Source organism: Bufo gargarizans, chromosome 1 (assembly GCF_014858855.1).
Source record: "Bufo gargarizans isolate SCDJY-AF-19 chromosome 1, ASM1485885v1, whole genome shotgun sequence".
NCBI classification, from domain to species: Eukaryota; Metazoa; Chordata; class Amphibia; order Anura; family Bufonidae; genus Bufo; species Bufo gargarizans.
Genome location: NC_058080.1, coordinates 460,734,980 through 460,748,112, shown reverse-complemented (window position 1 = coordinate 460,748,112; position 13,133 = coordinate 460,734,980). Strand labels below are relative to the sequence as shown.

The window sequence follows — 13,133 nt, the reverse complement described above, 5'->3', positions numbered from 1 at the left end:
TGTTACAAAAACATTTTAACTGTTTAAATTATGATATAATCTACCTTTTTGTTTCATAGTGGAATTTTCCACTTGTAATGTTTTCTTGGAAAATTGCACCTGCACTCTGCTGTGGTAACACGGTTGTCATCAAACCTGCCGAACAAACACCACTGACTGCTCTGTACATGGGATCACTAATAAAAGAGGTATGTAGTAATGTGTTATTTGTACTGGCTGATTGTGTATTCTAGTATTCTGGCAAGACTAGACTACACTACACTAATGTGTCTATACTAGCTTCTTCTAAATGAACCTATATCAAAGACTACATTTTAGGTTTTACCCTGTGGATTTGGCACTGCTCTGAATTAGAAAAATTCTAAGTGTCAGTATACAGGTGCATCTCAATAAATTAGAATATCAACGAAAAGTTAATTTATATATATATGTTGGTAAGGCTGATTAGTCAGCCTGCATTTGTGGGAGGGGCGGAGGCTCTTCATATACGAGCCACACCCTCACTCACAGGTGTGCATTTTCAGGTGCCCCACCCTCCCTCCCTTATCTTCTCATTTCCACAGGGTATGCCCACTTATAGGCCTACCCACGATCATGGCTTAGGGCACACAACAAGCCATTTAGTGAGGTCAGCTAAGACACGCCTAGCTGGGTTAGGTTGTTCCCGTTTTCTCCCTAGGGTTTTCCGGATACCTCTTGGCCGTAGCCATGACCACAAGTTGGTAAGGCTGATGAGTCAGCCTGCATTTGTGGGAGGGGCGGAGGCTCTTCATATACGAGCCACACCCTCACTCACAGGTGTGCGTTTTCAGGTGCCCCACCCTCCCTCCCTTATCTTCTCATTTCCACAGGGTATGCCCACTTATAGGCCTACCCACGATCATGGCTTAGGGCACACAACAAGCCATTTAGTCAGGTCAGCTAAGACACGCCTAGCTGGGTTAGGTTGTTCCAGTTGTTTTCTCCCTAGGGTTCTTCGGATACCTCTTGGCAGTAGCCATGACCACAAATATATATATATATATATCATACATTAGAAAGATTCATTACACACAGAGTGATCTATTTCAAAAGTTTATTTCTTACAGTGTTGATGATTATGGCTTATGGCTAATGAAAATCCAAAAGTCAGTATCTCCAAAAGTTCAATATTGTAGAGGCTCCATTCACACGTCCGTAACGTGTTTTGTGGATCCGCAAAACACGGACAGCGGCAATGTGCGTTCCGCATTTTGCGGACCGCACATTGCCGGCACTATTATATACTATGCCTATTCTTGTCCACAATTGGGAACGGAAATGCAGACCCTGAACTGCGGATCTGCATTTCCGTGGGCCGGGCCGCACATAGAAATGTATTTTGCGGAACTAAATTGTGCATGTGTGAATGGGGCCAGACTTATGGTGTCATACTTTAACCAGCTTATCAACACAAAATACCTGCAGAGGTTTCCTAAGCCTTTAAATGGTGGGCTACACAATCTTGGGGAAGACTGCTGACTTGACAGTTGTCCAGAAGACAGTCGTTGACACCTTCCACAGAGAGGGTAAACGACAAAAAGGCCATTGCTATGGAAGCTTACTGTTCACAAAGTGCTGTATCCAAGAATATTAAGTTAAAAGTGCTGTATCCATTTGCATTTCACTGTTTGGAAGTTAGTGCAGGTGTGGTGTATTAGAATTGAAGAGGCTGAGTGGTGTGTCTGGTCACATGACCCTCCATCAGTGGCCATCTTATGGACAGGACCGCTAGGTGGACAGTACAGAAGATTTGTCTAACTAGGTAGTATGGCTGAAGAAATTTAGCAAACGGCACAGAATATCAACAAAGGCTATATTAGTAAGTGCCATATAGTCATCTTACACACACACACACAGTAGCCAGAAGGTGACCAATCCATTCCATTTTTTGTTATCGTGCTTATGTGATTACAGCCACACAATGTAAATGTGAAATAAATATGTCTCTTCATTTACTTTTTATTTTCTAGGCAGGCTTTCCACCAGGAGTGGTGAACATTGTTCCTGGATTTGGACCCACAGCTGGAGCAGCCATATCACATCACATGGACATTGATAAAGTTGCATTCACTGGCTCAACTGAGGTATTGCTCTCATTTTCTCATTCCGTTGCTTTCATCTAAAGAAAATCATACTGGAAAGCGTCTAGTTTACAATTAGATTTATAGTTAATGCTATGCTGGCAGTGCTGAAAATACTATTATGTGGTATATTAAATCATTATTAGTGATGGCATTACTGATAATATTCAAGAATGACCAAAAGCAGCATGTCATTTCTTACATAGAAATGTGTTTCCCACATCTGCTGAATCTGGTGCGTCCTTGTAGAAAAAAATAATACAGTTGCAGTATAAGCAGATGTTATGCAGTATACGCTAAGGTGGATGAGCAAAAGAAACAATAGAGTCTCAGTCACAGGGAACTAATAGGATAGGGCAGGGGTGGTCAACCTCCGGCTCCCAGCTGTTGTGAAACTACAATTCCCAGCATGCTCCATTCATTTCTATGAGAGTTCTTAGAAGAGCAGAGCAAGTATGCATACTGGGAGTTGTAGTTTCACAACAGCTGGGAGCCGGAGGTTGACTACCCCTGGGATAGGGCCACTGCATACAACAGACAGGTAAAGCAGGTTACAATTTATTATATTAAGGGATTAGTGGAACAGTTTATTACTCCAGTGCCTTATACACATGGTTGTATTGTGGATTTTCTGTGACTGGATAAGCCATTGCATGCTGTATTATGGATATATTCTCCTTTAGAAGAATTATTCTACAGTGTGTCCATAATACGGATCCTTAAAGGCTATGGACACATTTTCTATAAAAAAGTGATTTTTACATATTTTAGTGTTTACATTGTTGAACTAAGTTCCAGTCTGTAGTTATTCTTTCATTCGTTTTCAGGCCCTCTGGCTTGTATCCTGCTCCTAGTTTCAGACTTTTTTCATGCAAACCTCTCTTTATGAGTAATACATGCTGGATATTTGTGTCATGGATGTTGCTTTCCCCCTAAAACTGCCTTGTGTATGCTTTCCTCCCTTATGTACAGCCTTAGTTAACTGTATTCTTTAGATGCTTTCTTTCTCTCCACACTCTGATTTTGCCATTTTCAACCCTTTCCTCTCCACCATGCTATCTCCAACCGTGAGAAGGGAGGGGGAGAGCAGAGAGAGCATTCACAAGAAGGAACAGTGCTCTGATGGATTTATGTCAGATTCTGCAGCACCAGAAGGACCTAAATACACTGCAGTAGTACTGTAAAGTGGTAGGAATGTAATTAATGAAGACCATTTAGAAAGTTGCTTAAGTTTGCAGTTAAGAAGCAAAGGAACAATAAGAAACAGCGCAACGGTTTCCATATCCTTGGAGTACTCTGTGTGCTGCATGTGTGCAGCAAAGCTATGTGCATGGACCTTTAATGTAGTAGAAAATAGAACCTGATAGTATTTAGTGCTGACTGAAAGCATGGAAGCTGACTGGATGCAGAATTTTGAAAGTTGTGTAAAGTTTTACCTAAGTATGGGTAACTAAGATTGTTGCAGTTGGATTTGTGGGATAATAAAGTGACTGGTTTCTAGTGGATGGGCCTCCATAAATTAGTAAAAAATGAATATTAGCCTTCAGATATAGTGGAAGTGCATCTAGTGCTAGTATGCCTAAGTAATTTAAAGTGAATCCCCAGCAACTCTTTTGGAGCAGAAAAAAAAAAAAAAAACTGGCAATTTAATAGACTGGTAGTTGTGAGACCGGATGGTGCGATTAACTGCATGTCATGCCCACCAGGAGGAACCAATGGCTGTCCAATTATACAGCAAAATTGTGCAGCTACCTCAATTGTCTGGTCTCAGCAGTTTACATTCTAAATAACTAGTTTGCATTCTAAAAACAAAATATTAAAATATAGATGGCCTTCTGAGCATCATTACCAGACTATGTACATAGCTTTAGAATTTTCCATTCAATTTTAAAGAGAAAATGTTACTTAATGTATCTATTTTTTAGGTCGGAAAGTTAATAAAGCAAGCTGCTGGAAAGACCAACCTTAAGAGAGTTTCACTGGAGCTTGGAGGAAAAAGTCCACTCATTATTTTTGCTGATGCAGATTGTTAGTATCACTCACTATGTTAGTTTTACTGTTTATTTTAGATTGTTATTATAAGCACTGTCATTATCAGTAAGTTAACCCCTTGGCGCCACATGGCAAACTAGTGTGTCACAGCGGGAAGTGATTTCTTGCAAATTGATGTAGTAGTACATCATGATGATCGGGTGGGCACGGGAGCTGTGCGTGCCTGATCAATGCAGGGGCTCGGCTGTGACTGACAGCAGGGCCCCTGCTGTATCCGCAGAGGGAGGAGACTTCCTCTCCATTGGCCCCTCGCGCTGCAGTGACAGTGGGCCAATGGTTGTCATGGCAGGCCCTAGCCTCGCAAAGGCCTCGGTGTCTGCCATGTACGGAAGCCTATGAGAACCAGCCCCCAGACTACATTGAAACAGGGATCAGATCCTGAAATTTTCAAGTCACTGTACTGGGACAAAAATAAAAAAACGAACAAAAGTTTTTTTCTAAAAGTGCCCCTTTCCCTTAATTCAGCAATTTTTTTATTTATAGAAAAATAAATAAAAATATGAAATAAAAATAGACCTCTTAGATATTGCCGCATCCGTAATGAGCGGTTCCATAGAATTATTACATTATCTACCGTCTCAGGTTACTACTGTAGGAATGCATCAGGGGGTATTTAAATGCTACATGACAACTTAAAATTATCCCAGTGAAATCTGCCCTCCAAAATCCATATGTTTAAATTTTGGACCTTTTTATAAATAAAGGTGCAAGATATCGTATCAAATGTACCACTTTCATGAAGTACAATATGTCACAAGAAAACAGTCTCAGAATGGCTTGGATAAGTAAAAACATTCCAAAGTTATTACCAGATAAAGTGACACATCAGATTTTCAAAATTTGTCTTGGTCCTTTAGGTGAAAAATAGCTTGGTCCTGAAAGGGTTAAGACTGCTCCTATGCTATTATTCACAACTTAAAAAAAAAATCTCTAAAAAAAAAAGTAAAAATTAAAATCACCCCTTTTACCCAAAATTAAAACAAAATACATTAAAAAAAATTAAACATCACGGACATTGCCGCATGCCAAAACGCCTGTACTATTAAAATATAAAAATATTTATCACATACAGCAAATGGTGAAATGAAAAAAAGTTGAAAACATTCTAAAGTTTTTATTTTTCTCAGTATTAAAATGCAAAAAAAACTGTACATGTGTGGTGTCGTTGAAATTGTACTGAAAGTAACCACATAGGAAATGCTGTAAAAACAAAACCCATAAAACTGTGGTGGAATTGTGGTTTTCTTTTTTTATAATTCCACACCATTTAGATTTTTTTCCAGCTTCCCACTACATTGTATGCAACTATAAATGGTGCTGTTAGAAAGTACAACTTGTCCTTCAAAAGACAAGCCCTATGGCATTATGAATTGTAAAGTAAAAAATTACACCTTTGGGAAGGCTGGAAGTAAAAATAAAAAAATAAAAAATAGAAAATCACCTGGTCCTGAAGGCGTTAAATTCCTGTTCATTCTGGGCTTTGCAGTCAAGGAGGCAGTCCTTTCAGTGATTGACAGCTATCTTTGTATCCACAGTCATAGGAAAGGCTGTCAGTCACTCCTTAACTTGGTCAAAGACCAGAATGAGCAGGAATTTAATTGAATAAATGAAATTAAAGTTTTGCTGAATCTTTTCCCTACTAAACTACAGGTCCTTCTAAAAAAATTAGCATATTGTGATAAAGTTCATTATTTTCTGTAATGTACTGATAAACTTTAGACTTTCATATATTTTAGATTCATTACACACAACTGAAGTAGTTCAAGCCTTTTATTGTTTTAATATTGATGATTTTGGCATACAGCTCATGAGCTGTATGCCAAAATCATCAATATTAAAACAATAAAAGGCTTGAACTACTTCAGGTGGTGTGTAATGAATCTAAAATATATGAAAGTCTAATGTTTATCAGTATATTACAGAAAATAATGAACTTTATCACAATATGCAAATTTTTTTAGAAGGACCTGTATATATCAATCTGCTCAGCTCCTCCTGCTCTATAATATGCTCAGACACCATGTTCAAAGTGACAGTCTGTTCAAAGTCTGTTTTTCTTCATTGATGGACAATAAAGGAGATTTCTGATTTATAGACATTGATAGCCATGCATACTAAACTTGAAAAAACGAATTGCTTCCTCTATTTCTCAAATAATCTGTGCAATATACTTTTTATTCCAGTGGACCTGGCATTAGAGACAGCCCACCAAGCTCTGTTCTATCACCAAGGGCAATGTTGTATAGCTGCATCTCGATTATTTGTGGAAGAACAAATCTATGATGAATTTGTGCGCAAAAGTGTTGAGAGAGCTAAAAAACGGGTTCTAGGAGATACCCTCTCACCTGCAACAGAGCAAGGGCCACAGGTATATTTTAGTTTTCTTAACTTAATAGTTACATAATGGTCATGAAGGATGAATTTATATAAAAAGCTAGTTCTTGAGATATGATGATTCACAATCATATAGACATTGATATTTGTTATGTTGTAGTTAGTCTGAGCTAGGGAATTTATCTGACTGACCTTGAATCTGCCAGCACAAGTTCAGGTTTTGATAAAGTTTTTGATGCAGTTTGTAAAAGCTAAAACTAGGATGTTATACCTGCAATTTGTGCCTGCTGCATTACTTCTCCTTATGGGTATTCCTGCTGGAGCACTCGCCTGTTGTCTTCCTTGCTGCTTCTCTGGCTTCTTGCTGGTTCCTGGTGGTCCCAGCCACCAAAGCAGAGCTGCCCTCTCTCTCCACACATGATGAGGCCTGTTTTTCACCTGTTCTGCTTCTCACTGCCTGTAGGATGGGTGTGCTCTCTCCATCTCTTCAAGGACTAACAGGCCCCTCAATCTTTCCCAGCCTATTGTTGGTCAACCCACGGTATTTAAGGCAGCTTCCCTTATGGGAGTGTGCCTGAGCAATGGGTTCTAGATAGCTAGTTTTCTCAACAAACAACGATGGCTCCACTCATACGTTAGTAAGTGCCATGCATATCTTCAAAAATTCCAACACAGCAAAACTATGCACAGCACTAATTGATATAAAATGTATATTTTATTGATCACTACATAAAATAAATACTTTAAAATGGCTGCATAAATATACAAGAAAGAAATGAATCACACTGGTACATTATATGTTAAAAATACAGGCTCCAAAAGTATAGTGATGGCATAATTGCAATACCCACATGGTAAGAAGCATCAAGATGTGTAATCAAGGAAAAAAAATAGTATATAGTAAACCTCATTGGAGATGCAAACAACTAGTGGGAATAAAACAAACTGCCACATATGACATACATATAAAGTGCCTAGTGCCAAACAGCTAATGCCAAAACCATAAGGGAGTATATCATGAATGTAATACCAACCAGTATGATCCAAACCTTGTATTCAGAGGGCTGGATCTCACAGGCTGTCATGGAAGGAAGCCACGATGCCTAAGGAAGGCATCGGGCTTCCTTCCCTGCCATTGTGTCCCCGTCACAGCAGCGCAGGGACCCGATGGCCACCCGCACCCTGCCAAACCCCTGCGCGAATCGGGCTGGTGCAGCTCCTGCACCCGCTCGATCGGCATGACGTACATTAGGGATCGACCGATTATCGGATTTACCGATATTATCGGCCGATATTCAGGATTTTGAACGCTATCGGTATCGGCATTTATTTTGCCAATATTCCGATAGCTTATGGGGAACACAGATCGCGCTGCTGACAGCGCTCTCCGTGTTCCCCTTAGCAGCACAGGGGAGAAGGAAGCAGTGTCTCCTCCCCCTATGCTGCTGCTGCTGCTGCCGCCAATGAAAGGACAGGGGACAAGAGGAGGGGAGGAGCTATGGCCACTGCACCACCAATGAAGCTTAATCTCTCATTTATTCATATACAGGAGGCGGGAGCTGCAGAATGACATAGCCGGCTCCCGACCTCTATGAGCTGTAGCTGCGATCTGCGATAGTTAACCCCTCAGGTGCCGCGGATCGCAGCTAATGCTCATAGAGGTCGGGAGCCGGCTATGTGATTCTGCAGCCAGCTCCCGCCTCCTGTATATGAATGAATGAGAATGGGGTTGTCCAAGTTATATTTATTGATGACCTATCCCCAGGATAGGTCATCAATATCAGATCGGAGGGGGTCCGACACCCGGCACCCCCTCCGATCAGCTGTTTGAAGAGGAGACTCGCACGGTGTCAGCGCTGCCTCCTCTTCACTGTTTACCTTGTAGCCGTTGCATCTGCAGTGGTGAGCAGGTGTAATTACACCCAACCCTTCCCATTCATTTCAATAGGAAGGCTTGGGTGTAATTACACCTGCTCACCACTGCAGATGCAACGGCTACAAGGTAAACAGTGAAGAGGAGGCAGCGCTGACACCGTGCGAGTCTCTTCTTCAAACAGCTGATCAGAGGGGGTGCCGGGTGTCGGACCCCCTCCGATCTGATATTGATGACCTATCCTGGGGATAGGTCATCAATAAATATAACTTGGACAACCCCTTTAATCTTCATTGGTGGCGCAGTGCGCCCCCCCCCCCCAACCCCAGTATTAGACATTGGTGGCGCAGTGCGCCCCCCCTCCCCCCCAGTATTAAGCATTGGCGGCGCAGTGCGCCCCTCCACAGGATCCCCTCTCCCCTCCTCCTCCGATCGGAGCCCCAGCAGTGTAATGCTGGGGCTCCGATCGGTTACCATGGCAGCCAGGACGCTATTGAAGCCCTGGCTGCCATGGTAAGCTCCATGCTGCTGTGTGCACAAAGCACAGAGCAGCAGGGACAGTGTGAGCTCCTATTCACCCTGATAGATCTCTATCAGGGTGAATAGGACAAGGGTTCTAGTCCCTAAGGGGGCTAAAAGTTAGTAAAAAAAAAAAAAGTTACAAAAATAAAACACCAAAATATTAAGTATAAATGAAAAAGAAAGATTTACAACAAAAAAACTACACATTAACAATAAACATTAATTTTCAGCAGATTTGTGGGAATTATTTTTTATTTTTTTTCAAAAATAAAAATTCCCAGAATATCGGTATAAATTATTGGCTATCGGCCTGAAAGTTCACAAATTATCGGTATCGGCCCTAAAAAATCAATATCAGTCGATCCCTAACGTACATGTACGTCACTGGTTTTTAAGTCCCGGCCAGATATGACGTACATGTACGTCTTGTGTCCTTAAGGGTTAAAGGGTGATGACCAGGGGAGTCAAAAAATGTCCTTAGGAGTAGCCCTAAGACAAATCTGTTCAGTGGTACAGAAGACCCACATTCGCTTCCATAGTTGTAGATTCAGAAGAAGGCATCTACCAGATCCAGGACTCACATTATTTATGTATTTATTTTTTCTGTTCCTATACCAGAACGGAGAAAATAGCCTCATAGAGGTGAACCTAGCCTTATTGTTATTAGGGGATGTCAGGCTTATTTCTAGTAGCTTTTTTTCAGCTGTCAAATATCCCACATTTAGTTTCCCAGTAAGACTAGTAGAATTATACACTTGTGTACCTTAATAAAAGAGTGCTGTGCGTAAAGATACCAAAGGGTGTTATAATTATACATAGAAGTAAGAGCTGATGTATTGGTGCTATGTGACTATGCCAGGTTCCCAGGCTTTCTATGCTTTAGGGATCAAAATGTGCAAGAAAATAACTAGTCTAGTCCTTGGCAAGACTCCAAGGTGTTGTTTTCAGTTCTTGGCCTAGACACATGATTAAACATACCGCTTGAACTGCTAGCAAATTGAATTCTGATGTGTACATCTTTTTTACAAAACAAACATAAGCCTTTATCTTAGCTGAAAGATCTCATGCAGAAGAACCTTGAGTCTGTTGTTGATGGGATTTTAACAAGCAGCACAGTGTGCAATATACTGTAAATGCCTTTTCGACGGCCCACCTTCTAGTCTTTCTAGTAGGTGTCTAATGAGACTATCATTTTCAGTGGAAAAGGATCTAAAGCCTAAAATCCCCCTTGAATTGATAACTCAGAAAAGATGCCTCACTTTTGTTCCCAGATGCATAGGGATATATAGAGTTATGTCATAAAATGAACTTGATTGCTGGGCATTTTACAGACATTGTTTTGTAAGATAAATGTTGTTGGCTACAAAAAACAATAAATATAATCCATTAAAGGGGTATTCTCATCATCAGTATCTCACAGGCCGAAAGCTGTATGAGTAATACACACTGTATTACTCATACAGCCAATGCATTCCAATACAGAAGTATTGGAACGCATTGTAAAGGATGAGACCCCCAAAAGTTGAAGTCCCAAAGAGGGACAAAAAATTAAGTGAAAAAAAAGTTGAAAAAATAAAGTTTTCCCTCTCAAAAAATAAAAGTTTCAAGTAAAAATAAACAAAAACGTAATTTTCCCCAAATAAAGAAAAACAAATTGGGAAAAATTAGGGGGGAAAAAAGGTATTAGGTATCGCTGCGTCCATATCAACCGGCTCTATAAACATATCACATGACCTAACCCCTCAGATGAACACCGTAAAAAATAAAAACTGTGGTAAATAAACAATTTTTTTGTCACCTTACATCACAAAAAGTACAACAGCAAGCGATTAAAAAAGCGTATGCCCACCAAAATAGTACCAATCTAACCTTCATCTCATCCCGCAAAAAATAAGATGAATGTTGTAAATAACAAAAAATAAAAACGGTTCCAAAACAGCTATTTCTTGTTACCTTGCCTCACAAAAAGTGTAATATAGAGCAACCATCATATGTACCCTAAACTAGTACCAACAAAACTGCTACCCTATCAATTTTTTTTAAATGGGGTCACTTTTTTGGAGTTTCTACTCTAGGGGTGCATCAGGGGGCTTCAAATGGGACATGGTGTCAAAAAACCAGTCCAGCAAAATCTGACTTCCAAAAACCGTATGGCATTACTTTCCTTCTGCGCCCTGCCGTGTGCCCGTACAGCGGTTTACGGTATCTCTATTTTCCATTAGTTCTTGTGGAACACCTAAAGGGTTAACGACGTTTGTAAAATCAGTTTTGAATTCCTTGAGGGGTGTAGTTTCTAGAATAGGGTCATTTTTGGGTGATTTCTATTATGTAAGCCTCACAAAGTGACTTCAGACCTGAACTCGTCCCTAAAAAGTGGGTTTTTGAAAATTTCTGAAAAATTTCAAGATTTGCTTCTAAACTTCTAAGCCTTGTAATGTCCCCCAAAAATAAAATGTCATTCCCAAAATGATATAGTAGGTATTACTATGTATTATAGAAGTAGAGAAATTGAAACTTGGAAATTTGCTAATTTTTTCCAATTTTTTTTTTTTTTATAAATAAAAATGATTTTTTTTTACTCCATTTTACCAGTGTCATGAAGTACAATATGTGACGAAAAAACTATCTCAGAATGGCCTGGATAAGTCAAAGCGTTTTAAAGTTATCACCACTTAAAGTGACAATGGTCAGATTTGCAAAAAATGGCCTGGTCCTTAAAGTGAAATATAGCTGTGTCCTTAAGGAGTTAAGGGGAATGGAGTGGAGATTAATGTGGGAAAACATGACTTTTTTATTTTAGCACTTAACAAAATGGGAAAAAGTGAGGATGCGAAGACTTTCCGAATCCACTATAATTGCAATGTGTAGATACAGTTAAATTACACACATCCAGATAAAACCTGTGAGGATCTAACTGCACAAGGCATGAATGCCAGAAGAAAGGCTGAACATCTACCAATTTCTTCAAGGAAGTCATTTCACTTGTATTGCAGTCAAGCGTAAAGCTTTTATAGTCAATCTCATTATCTTGGGTCTAGATTCTGCATTATAGAGGTTGGCTCAAGTTACAGGATAAACAAGTTAACAAAAAACTGGAGAAAGGAAACCTGAGATTGTGGTGAAAAAGAATTACATGGTCTGTTAACTCTTGTGCTTAACTGGAATTATTGTCATCGCCATAGGTATTGTCATGACCACAAATTCCAATGTTAATAGAATTTTTTGGCAGTTCCATTACTTTAAATTATTTAAAACAACTTTCAAATGCTTGTGTATATAAGTAATTACATGATCCGATTCTACAATTTTGTTACATTGAACAGGTTTGTAAAAATAACATACAATCTTCATAATTTTGTACTTCAGATTGACAAGGAGCAATATGACCGAATTCTTGATTTAATTGAAAGTGGAAAGAAAGAAGGAGCAAAACTGGAATGTGGAGGTGGCCCATGGGGCAATAAAGGCTTCTTCATCCAGCCTACGGTTTTCTCAAATGTTAAAGATGAGATGCGCATTGCCAAAGAAGAGGTATGTGTCACAGGTAATGGGGAGGGGAAAACACCAGATAACACACAAAAGGAACTAGACCGGAGTCTAGGCCGCAAAGGAAAGGGAGAGGGATGGTGACCTCCTAGGAATCCCTAGACCTCTTCCTGACTCCTGCCAATATGAGTAGACCCTGAAGGTGGAAATACTCATACACCAGAACCTTAGCCCTGGAGACCCTGGAAATCCCTAGTAGTAGTGGCAGGGAATGAGACTACTGGTTCCTTCCCAGATGAAGGAACCAGGATTTCCCTGAGGCCCACAAAACAACCAACACAAGCCAACAACAAAATGCACTTAGCTTAAAGAAGAATGGAGGAGCAGGTGATCCAAAGGAACAACACACCAGCTCAACCAACTCCAGCAGGAAATATCAACTGCATGGTAAGCAGTGCGAGTCAGAACTAAATAGAGCTTCAGTAATGACCACAAGCTGCACCTGACAAGAGGTGTGGTCATTACCAAACAACAACACTGCAAGGAGAAAACAAAGAGACTGTCAGATACCACCACGTGCCGCCAGTCTCTCAGATCTTTTCAGATCTGGCATGGGAGGGACCGTGACAGTATGTTTAGCACTTAATTAAGTGAATGTTGTCATCCTTTCTCATCAATCCATTACTTTATTCAAAGGCAGTGTCACTTTTTTTTTTGTTTTGCTTCTAAAATTTCTTTTTGTTTTATTATTGATATTCCATTTA

The 13,133-nt window shown here is 40.0% G+C and overlaps 1 protein-coding gene across 1 annotated transcript in view; it reads left to right on the top strand.

Moving 5' to 3' along the window:
- ALDH1A1 (aldehyde dehydrogenase 1 family member A1) overlaps positions 1 to 13,133 on the top strand; it is a 42,227-nt gene that overhangs the window by 16,771 nt on the left and 12,323 nt on the right. The window contains exons 6-10 of the mRNA XM_044272975.1: positions 60 to 188; positions 1,992 to 2,105; positions 4,028 to 4,130; positions 6,338 to 6,522; positions 12,250 to 12,414. Of these exons, the coding sequence (XP_044128910.1) occupies positions 60 to 188; positions 1,992 to 2,105; positions 4,028 to 4,130; positions 6,338 to 6,522; positions 12,250 to 12,414 (696 nt within the window). The remainder of the gene's footprint in view (positions 1 to 59; positions 189 to 1,991; positions 2,106 to 4,027; positions 4,131 to 6,337; positions 6,523 to 12,249; positions 12,415 to 13,133) is intronic.